At 37.8% G+C, this 11176-nt stretch overlaps 1 protein-coding gene across 1 annotated transcript in view; it reads right to left on the bottom strand.

Annotated features, from left to right (window-relative positions):
* The window catches only part of Dic1 (Dicarboxylate carrier 1), a 13576-nt gene extending 2400 nt beyond the window's left edge, over positions 1–11176 (bottom strand). Inside the window, exons 1-5 of the mRNA XM_022797782.2 lie at positions 10412–11176; positions 2253–2420; positions 1061–1195; positions 552–754; positions 193–400 (exon numbers count right to left, since the gene is read on the bottom strand). Coding sequence (XP_022653517.1) covers positions 193–400; positions 552–754; positions 1061–1195; positions 2253–2402 — 696 coding nt within the window. The 5' untranslated portion in view covers positions 2403–2420; positions 10412–11176. The remainder of the gene's footprint in view (positions 1–192; positions 401–551; positions 755–1060; positions 1196–2252; positions 2421–10411) is intronic.

Here is an 11176-nt window from a genome sequence, read left to right as displayed (position 1 = left end):
GATAATAGCATCATATACCGTATCTCTAGTCAGAACTATAATGACAAACAGGAGAAAAGCAAGCTTTCGGATAAAACGAAAAATAGAGTTCAAAAACTAATAAAGTTTAACAGTTATAAGCAATAACAAAAAGAGAAAAACAGCTTTTCTTGATTTCTAGGTGACTTTATGTTGTATTAAAATAGACCTTACCGCAGCAAAACTCGATGACAAATGGGTTACCAGGTTATCGTTGAAGAACGGAGAGGCCAATAGCATCTGCTTGACTTGCTCGTAAAACGAAATCTGCCCAATTGTTACAAAAACTGCACGTGAGATAGCCATAGAAGCTCCATTAAATAAGTTAGTTATACCTTCTTTGCGGAATACTTGATAAAGTCCGTCGAACGCATTCTTGTAGCTGAAAAGTAAGTTTGTAAAAATATAGTCTAGGAAACCAGCAATTGTCAAAAATGCTTTTACATAATCAAGAAAGAACGTTTTTACAATCAACAGTATAACAAACTTTAAATGTACCGCACGAATAGCTTTTGAGTGGAAATGCTACGAACTTTCTGCGTTCAGCAAGGGGTAGCTTCATATCATTCTGCATTCTCACGTTGATCATATCAGCGGGAGTTCCAATGAAACCACCTGCAGCACCAGAAACTGCTGCGAGGCCCACCTTTTCCAAAAATGCCATACTTTCGCCTGGTTTGACCACTTTCGCTCTAGCAATTTCATAAATGCCAAATCGTGTTGTTGAATATGTTAACTGTAAAAATAGGACGTACGCATTGAGATCGAAAAGATGAATGTTATTCTACCACCAATATGTATAGTTTTTTAATTTTTATTTTTTATCTCGGTTTTATTTAATACCACTTGTTCATTTGATGTAACTTCTCAATGATTTTTTTCTACATCGTTTTTATCCTGTGCTATCACAAGGTATTCGACAGGCCGAGCTAATGAAATAGGTCAGTATTATGTGATAGATTTTTAAACAGGAATATAGAAGTGCCCGTATTTTAACCATCTTGCTCTTGCTCAATTATGGAAGTTCACAGGGTTTATTTACCTGTCGTAGTATTGAAGCAGAGAGGCCGTTGTAGAGACCACGAATACCACTAGTGCGAATGACATTCATGGTACTTGCTTTAATACTTACTGGCGTTTTAGTTTGCAATACTTTGCCTTCGGTTTGTAAGATCACCTGTAGAAAAACCAAATGTATAGAGATCTTTAGTGGTAGTATCCTATAGACAATGAAGTATATCAAGGATAACTTTGCGATGCACTCAAAGCTCCTCAGAGTTGCTAATCTACTAAAGCTTTTTATTTGCGGGGAACCAAAGTGGCAGACGATGCGGTTACGAGGAATAGCAAAACCATATACGTGTGTAAAGAAAATGCAGCGGCTTAAAAACCTTAGACGGGCTGCTTGTCGTAGAGGGAATGCATTCATTCCCTACTCCTACTTTAAGACAAACGTCAGTTCTTTCTTGATAAACTCGTCGTTTCCCAAGTTTAAAGAAAGATCAACTATCATTCAATCTCTTCCTGCTGACGGCACAACAACAAAAACGGAAAGTTTCTTTTTTGCCCAAAAGGGATAGTCTACGTTATTGTCAGCGACTTCTAAAAATTCTGAAAAAGATTTTTCATGAAATAAAACGAAAAATTTAAAGGGTTCAAAAGTTTACCTCGAAAAGCCACTTCCGATACACAATATGAATTTTGTAGTTCAGACCCTGTGCAGTTTTAGGACTTTTGACCTGCGGTCAGTTTAAAATTAATTTCCGCTTAAAAGTTTTGTATGTAGAGTATTTAAGCGATACTCTAGCTGTTTAGACTTTTTAATATCGTTTGACGTACAACTAGTATTTAAAAAATATGCGCGGATTAAGAAAGGGGATATTTCAAAAAGGACTAGCGAACGGTTTAAACCCCAGATTGAGGTGCTAATCGCGGTGAATGGCGACTATATTAGATAATTATGATCGTTGGGAATGACAATTTTATCACCTGCAAAAGCTTTGTTTGAGATATCCTGTCTTATTTAAATATAAGTTTTGAAACAAGGCCTACATATAGATAATGTATATATATAAACGTAGGTTTATTAGACAAGTCAACTTTGTAAAGGAAATGTTGGTATCTGTTCAAATAATCAGTAATATAAATATAGATGGCAGCACTTATTCAAAATTAAAATGATGACAAATTCACACCCTTTAATACGAAAGCAAATCAAAAGGACCGTCGCGAACCTTGAGTAGGTCCAGGGGATGCGTAACACAAGCGGCCATAGATCCTGCGACCCCGCCAAAATACCATTTTGCGACACGAACGGTTTTAACTTCTTGAACTCTACCAGCTGTGGGCGCTTCGTTTTGTGCATTTGATGATGAAGATGCCATGTTGACCAAGTGGCCTTCCTGCGTTCAATATATACAAAAGAAACATACGCATCAGAGAAGCTTGGGGTAGTAGGGGTGGTACCCATGGTAGCTTAATGGGTAACGTATTTACGTGCAAATCTCGGGAACAATTGGTAGTCTAGATTCGAATCAGGGCATAGACACACTTCATTTTGTACTGCCAGCCGCTTGATAGAATGCCTTACGGCGGTGTCGGACCTCAAACTCGAAACATTTAGCAGAGGTGGTACATAAACTTATAATGTAGCAAAAACCTGTCGAAATCGAGCAGAAAGAGTATTACTTCTGGTTAATATGTCGTCTATAAATCAGCGTTTTTCTCATTGTGCAGCGTTATCTTGTGGAAAAACTCTCGCTCAAACTTGGTTCGACGATACTATGAAGGGCCAACTGTGAATAAAAACGTAATCGCTTCTATGGTACATGTAAAAGAAAAACGATGCGAAATTAGTTTCCTAGTGAAAACTCGCGTTCTTTGCAAACCGGCAAACATGTCCACTTTAATGTGAAAATTAGAGTGTAATTCTTCAAAAATGAAAATTGTATGTTTTTCAAATGAGAAGAACTTTCCTAGTGATTATATCTTTAGGCGCATATCACTAGTAATTCGCTCTAGCGATATACCACAGTTTCATTCCAGTCATTACTAGTTTCTATAACATTAACCGTTACAAAATCATTAGCTGCTCTTCACACAAGAGTATTTATTGCCAGTACAGCTATAGTCTACATAAAAATAAAACGTTACTGCTCTTTTTAAATTATTAAAAACATAATCAAGCGCTTCAACAAATATGTGCCCATGCGCAAATATTTTTTATTATTTGTCCATACATTGTTACGTGAAGCATGTCACATTTAACTATGAGCTACGTTATGTTTACATCTATACTCCTTATGTAATTTGGTTTAAAGTAAAAAATATGTAAAAAATAAAACAGATTGGAGACAAAATCATCAATTCGACGCCACGACTGAATGATTTCAACACATCTCAGAAGGACAAGAAATTCGCGTGTCCAAGCATGATCATATGGTATATCCTACGGGGCTATCGTGTTGTTACGCATGGTATCTTACTCTTCGTGAGAGACTTGAAATAACTTTCCTTGCATATGCATTCATTCGTTTTTTCTTTCCATGACTCATAGTCCCCAGCTGTTGGATTTAGCGTCTATTGAAAATTTAGTGATACTAAATAATTTACTGCATAAGCTGTGCGTGGATCACATTCAAGCTGCATGGAGAAAGAATAAAAAAATTGTTTGACTTAACTTTTCCATCCTGAAAAAAATTCCACCATAAGACCTCAGTACTCTATAGGACATTCGCCACAAACAACAGATAATAATGAATATAATTTACAGTACCCTTTATAAGCGATGATCTCTCTACATTACTTATAATCAGTTACTTGTTTAGTTTAGAGAAGTTTTATCATGATATCAGATTTATATAGTACTCAAAGGTAAATTGTGTACATCAAAGCAACCTCCCTTAGCATATTTCAGGGTCAGGTCAGTTTCTTTTATTGCCTCACCACCTCACGTAACTTAAGAAAAAGCTGATGCTGAAATTTAACCCTATATAATACAGTCAGTATATTTTATTAGATATAGGGCATGAGCCCTCACATTCGTCTGTCCGGTGCAATCAATTAGAGGCCTCGTTACATGTCATTACCAGAAAAGTAACAACGATGCATAATCTGATAGATGGTTTTATATCCCCTTTTAGTTGCTAGAGGTCGCATTCGAAGGGGCTTCCAGGAACGAGTTCGTACATCGTTTACTATGAACGTTAAATCACTTCCAGCTTCCGATGACTAATATTCACTCGCAATGCTGAGCCAATGGTTGAAGTTTTTGAAAACCGATTAAGCCGTGGAGTAAGCGGTAAACTAGCATTATGAATTAATACATACTTCGCATCGCAGAGATCAGAGATATAAATCCGTGTAGTTTTTAGAAACACCGATGTCTTCCGAATTTAATTTCTAATTAATCATAGCTATTCGATAGTAATTCGCAACATCGGCAGTTATCCTGACAGCACCATATAGATAATAATAGATGTCCTTCTAAAGCTAACTTTTTGACTTTTGCCCTTTTGCTTTTTTGTGAGGAGAGGCCTTTCCCAATTTTCATAATTGGGAAATTCCCATAATAATTCCCATAATATGCATAATTCGAGTGATAGGTGGAAAAATATATGTATTATGCGCTCGACAGGTTAACCACCATTCGTCAGATGTAATGACTGCAATTCGCTTGTCAGCCAATTTGACCTGTGTCGCTTATGACACGTCGCTGTACGATATTAATTTTAGGAAACATATTTTACTTATCGGCGATATGGAAAGTTACCGAACAGTCTTGGCTGTCGACTGCAATGTGGGCATTTAGCAAACGATTTGGTCACTTCTGTTATAATGTAGTATTCAAACTTACTGACCTGTCACTATGCCGCACCATTCACGTCAGAATTTTGTGTTAATACTAACCCCACATATGGCATTCAAATAATTCTACCATTATGTATTAAGTAATCATTTTTATTGTTAGCGCGCTTTCCTGGCATATGCAAGCAAGAGGCGCGAACGCATTGATGAAGTGTTTTATTTGGTTATAGGAGACCTTTGTCAGTTAATAAAAAGCATCCCAAAAAGATTAACACAAAACAGCTAAGCAACGCGACAGTCAGTAAGTGATTTACAATAAGTGATTCAATTAGATTGATACTTATATATACATACGACTCATTGCCTGGAAAACGGCTATATGCAGACTGGTTGTCACTTATAATTTCTAATGAAAACACCTGCATTAACCGTTTTGCCGGCGATTAAACGGAAACGTTCGCCAATAGCGATCACTGTTACTCAAAACGTGATACGGTATGCTTAAAGCAGTATACGGTTTTGAAATACTGAAGTACAGATATAAAAGTATCTAAATACACCGCACTTTTTTGCGATCAAAAAAAAACATGTAGAAATCGTTAGAGATGGGGACAGTCATGAGAGGCTTACATCTTTATGTTTCCGACTATTCGTACACTGCCAGCAAGAAATTCGGAAAGATTAAAGCGTTCGCTCAACAGATAGTTCTATAATAACCGACCTACTTCGCGAACCGACGGCGTTTGGCAGTTTCAGTCTAGGCAGCATGGGGATCTTGTAGACAGTAGACATGTCAACTGCCATTACGCCAGGGATCGTGTAAAGGGATAGGTGTATCTTGAATAAAGATAAAAAATGGACCGGTTTTCCCATATTTCACATAAAACGTCAGTGAATAGTATTTTCTATTTGGCATTCAGCAGCGATTTAATTTTGTTTACTGGAGTTAGTCCTGTTTAAGAGCTCTGTACTAAAAATTACAAGTGGAACTTTTCTGCTTTGAAATATAGGCATCTAATTTTTTTGAACTCATTTTCCTTCGTAGCCTATTGCTTTTAAGAACATTAGGCAGAAAAATTTAAAAAACCTAAGCTGCAAAAGACGGAAGACCAACATGATTTTGCTCAGAATAAGATGATCCTAAGTAATAAAGGTTTTTAACCCCATTTGCTCTGTTTAGGGTTTAAAATCGATTTGTCTTATAATGGATTTTTGTCCGAAATTATTCTCACCAGGAATGCTAGAGTCAACGTCATTTAATATATGATGATGATGAGCTACAATAATATTATTTTAGGTGATTAGGCGATCAGCTTGTCAAGCTGCACGCGGTGCCATTTGGAATATACAATGGAACTTGATGTGTATAGCTTCGAATGTGGTGATTTCCTATCTTTATGTTAAAGAAAGGAAATTTAGTATGTTACTACCCTTTGGACCCAAATCGGGGCATTAAAGTATGTAAGTAATTGGTGCAGACAGCTATGTCAATAGGAGGAAATTTAAGTGTGCTTAAGCTGAATAAATGTTGTTACTGAACTTAAGCAATTTAGTTTAAAATCATCTTGTAAAGCACTGGAGTGCGTCATAGTTAAGGTTAACATGTACTGCTCTATGGGTATATAGGTTCCTAGTACGGTACCAAATCATTTATAACACTTTCTCATATTTTAAAGTTTAATGACAAAGCGGGCGAACACAGTAATAATAAGATATTTAGAAATCAAGAACATCTGTTGTTCCCATCGCATTTTGAGCAACAGGGCAGCAAAGCTTTAGTCCTAGTAGAACAGACGTATTTATGATCTGACTGACAACGCAGAGTCTTAGAAACGGTTAGAGGTCCCATATCAAAAAAGGAGCAAAAATTAAAGCTGCATAGGTTCGGGTAGAAGATGAGCAGTATTGACGCAGTAAAAGACGCATTGATCCGACAATTATGAGATCTTTGGCTATCGAGTGATTATACATTAAATATTGTTTAAATAAACAACAATGTGTGGCCTTTTTGCATGGTATGCTGTTTTTGGCTTTCTTCGACTTGAAGGCCAACTGCATTCTGCTCACTGTTAACCAAACGTTCGTATCGACAAGCCTGTGCCAAACAAGTAAATTAGTATCTGTTTCATGTCATGAGGAACAGAATATTTTTTACTAAAGAGTTAAATGGGCTTAAACGTATCCATTTGAAAAAAAATATTTCAAACGAGCATTGAAGGCGTACAACGCTAGTGAAAAAATAATGCCGTATTCTTCATGGCGGTACTGACATTAACATAAATGTATCGTTTTCTCTTAAATGAAAATGATTCCCTTCTTCACAGAGATCTTCGAAGGCCCTTAATAGATAATCACTTCTTTCTTGCTGTGTGCTCGACGATGATCAGTGTGCACTTTCGTATGTGAAAATATCGTAGTTATTTTTTAGGTTCCGCTTGGTTATGGTTCAGATCTTGTTTCGAATAGGGGAGTTTGGAAGTTTAATATACTAGTCTTCTTTTTTCTGAAATGCAGCACATTTTTTGTTTTTAAGACTATTTTCAAGATCATGGTCTAAATTCCGTTTTATACAAAAATCCTCGATTGATTATCAACAGTGATCCCATACGCCAAAATTAGATGGACGTCCATCAATTCTATAGTATTCTTTCTAATGGTGCCGAAACGTGCCTACTTTTATCACAGTATTGGAACCCATTTATCGTAAAGGAGGTTGTTCATTTTTTGCGTCACGCGTATTGACTAACTCTTTCCGTACGACTTTTTAAAGCAAAAAATATGCGTTAGCTGAATTACGGAGAAAAACAACTTCATACTGAGGGAGAGCCGTATAAAGCGATGCTCAACTGCCTAAATACTTCACATAAAACTCGAAATACTTATTAACTGAAAATAAGAAATACCCGCACTCAATACGGTAGCCATAAATGTCGATACTGATATCTCTACCAGCACTAAGTGGTATAAAATCATAATAAAGTATAAGACATTTAGCAGGCTCTGTTCCGTGTAATATTGTCGCTTAGTATCGACGGCGTTTTCAATAATCGATTTCGATCTGTGAGTGTCTGTGCGTGTATATCTATGTGCATGTAAGCCTTATCCCCAACTAAACGAGACTGCCGGCTGTGATGACCATCAAACCTATCGTTCTAAAAGACTGTCATTGAGACTGAATGTTGAAGGGTTTATAAGCGAAGACGTAGATTCCCACACGGTTTTCCGTACTTACTCTAGCGTCATGCTACTCTTAATAGCTACTTGCTGCTATTTCACAGTGGTGTTCGAAAACCTCAAATAAAGCACATTAATGTTACACTATATTATAGGAATCCAGTAAGAAATACACTTCCAGCAGATTCAGCTAATCTTGAACATATTCTTCGATATTTCAACACAACATTTAGTACTTATTTTGTTAATTAAAGAAACACATTTTCCATGTATGCTTGTTATTGATACTTAGATTTTCTTTATAGGGACAATCATTAGCTCTGCAAAATCATGGCTTAATCAAGATAGAGACATATTATAATGTTAGTATTCGAGAACGAAACTGCCATTTCTCTGGATATGTTATACGATAAATAGACTTTAGTCAGTTCTTGGTCATTTCAAGGTCATTTCAATATATCGTTGGTTTAAAAAATCCTATATTAAAAATATACTGGGCATGACTTGTTGTTCTGAGAAAACTGTCACACGATATCATGGAGCCTATCGTTTAGCTATCGCGATTCGATACTCTGTCAGCTGCAATGCATCAGTTTCTCTTAGAATGATTAATGTTATATATTGTTCTTGCGATTGCTTTTGACAACTCAGCCACTTGTCCTTGTAGTAACTTTTACGTGAATACTGCGTCTTCATTTGCTCAAAGAGTACATGGAACAATGTTGGATTACCAAGTACTAGGCCACTGGCATGGACAGTTGCACTGGGTTTGGTTACTATGTAGTTCCATATCCCTTGCGCAAGTGCTGCATGTATTGAAGTGTTTAACCGTCAAGGGAAACATAACTCAATTATATGTCATGTTTAGATACAAGAATATTGGTTCCTAAACTCCGTTCGTGCCTTCATAGAAACTTATAGGGACAATAGTAGAAGCTGTGCGTTCCATATCATCAACGTGGAGCTTGACCATGGCCCTTATAACTGCTACAGAACCGCATTCCGACGTTTCTATTAGCCTTCCTTTGTGACTTATGTTTTGTGTTTCATGTATAGCTTGAAACAGCCTGTCATTCATACGTCTTGATATAACGATGCCGTTTTTCAGCCTGAACTAACGTTTCCTTTAAATATGTACGTGAATAAGCATTGTGTCTGCGAATCTCTGGAAACGCTTGGTATCATTCCGATATATCGTAAGCAAACCAACTCAAAGGCTCTTCTTTCTTCTACGTTTTTCTAACGTCAATTTACCAGAACGGACCATGATGCTTTTCAGTTAAACATGAGAATGTAAAAAAGCTAAATGGCTAGAATTTGGCTTGCTTGTAGAGTCAATTTATTCCAAAAGGCACAGTAATAGTTGACAGCAGTTACTGAGGGATAATCTCAAACAGGTAAAATGCTTCCAGTTTTTTGGATTTAGTCTTGTCGTTAAGCGCTCCCTTAAAAGGCACGTGACCATGCCATTAATTTACTAATTTACTTGTGATAAATTAGTCCTTTTAAGCAATTTATACCTATGAGCGTTGTTTGAACCACTGCGCGGCCGCCACCTAATAGGTATGTGGTGTTCTGAACATCTTAGTACCCACAAAATGCATCTATCCCAGTCCATTTTACCAATGCTGCTACTCCTATAAATACTAATAGCAAAACTAAGCTTGTGCAGCTACGGGACCTAAATAACTCCAATGACATTTTGAAGCACTTATGTAATATGTAATGTTAACCCTGCAATTGAGCGCCGATAACCATGTTGAATAATGTAATAGTGCTAGTTTTTGTAACGACAATTTTAGATGGCGTTTCACAAACAGCAAAGACTGGAACACAGATACGAAGGGTGAAGCGGCGACTGCTGTCTAAATTGGCCATGTAGACTTAACTACATTGTCTTTAGTCTTTCAGTGGATCTATACCGTCTATTTCATGGCACAATAATACCCATGTGTCATCGTCAATTTGCCATTTACATACGATTTAATAAATCTACGTAAATAGAGTAGAGCTGTTCACTGGATTCGCATTATTACTATTCATACAATCGCTGCCGTATGCCTTGTCCATATATATGTAAGCTTATACAATGATATTGACGAACTATAAAGAGCTATTACGCATTAATCACGCACTTCCCTTAATGGGCGCTCCACTGGTCGATTCATTAAAGGTCTTCTGGTCGTCGGCCATAAGGCGAGACGGAGTAGCAATTTCTGCTCTTACGACTACTAAAAATCTAACCGTAACTTGATTCTCGATCGCTTTCTGCTGCTTCTTTTTTTATGAACGTTATCAGATAGTACATGTTTAAGAGCAGCGGGAACTCTCTATTTTGACGCAATAAGATGCTTCGTTTCTTTTCAGTTGAACAGCTGTTTCTATGTTATTCTCCTTCCCTTCAATATCCTACCTGTTTAAGTTGTGAGGGGAATGTTGTTTTTCAAGTTTGCTTTTTTCTGAGGAAGATTTGTCGAACGTTCCCTGGAGAAACAAGAATCACCACCGCCCGTTGCTCAAAACACTGAACTAAATTGGCTTCTCGAGAGTACCGCACTCGTTCACTGCGGTTACACACTTCAATACTCTGCTGCTCCAGCTGCTAGTGCCGCTGCTTCTTTACCACCACGCAACAATTACCTGCACTTATACAACTACTCGGCCCGTGCTGCTGCTGATCGTTCCGCGCCCCACAGTCTAGAGTTAACGATCCCAAGTGAGTTATATGAGTGACTGACGGCGCGAACTGACTGACAAATTGACGAACTGATCTTGAAGACGATTGTCGTGGTCAGCCAGCGCGAAAGGTACAGTCGTGGCCTCCAGCATTGGCAAGGACGCTTCTCGCTCCAGCGCTAATTGTCTGCGGCAGCAGCAGGAGCACGCTGTATAGTTGTTGTCGTTGCAGTTGGCACCAGTCGGCTGTTCTCACAAACTGCTAACGGTGAGCAGGAGACAGGCATGCAGCGCTCGATCGTAAAACGGAAGCAGTAGTCGCAACAACAGCTGAGCTGCGCAATGGGAAAGGGAACGACACCGGCAAATGGCTGGTTCTATAACAGCAGCAGTAGCGTTTTAAGAAATTATATTTTCTTTACGACATCGTAATATACCGCGCTTTGAAATCGCGCACACAGTTCCGTTCTTCTTAACTCTGCGAGGACACGCATGTATGTAA

This window comes from Varroa destructor, unplaced genomic scaffold (genome assembly GCF_002443255.2).
Source record: "Varroa destructor unplaced genomic scaffold, Vdes_3.0 BEIS01000003.1, whole genome shotgun sequence".
Lineage (NCBI taxonomy): Eukaryota > Metazoa > Arthropoda > Arachnida > Mesostigmata > Varroidae > Varroa > Varroa destructor.
This window is presented reverse-complemented; position numbering and strand designations above follow the sequence as displayed.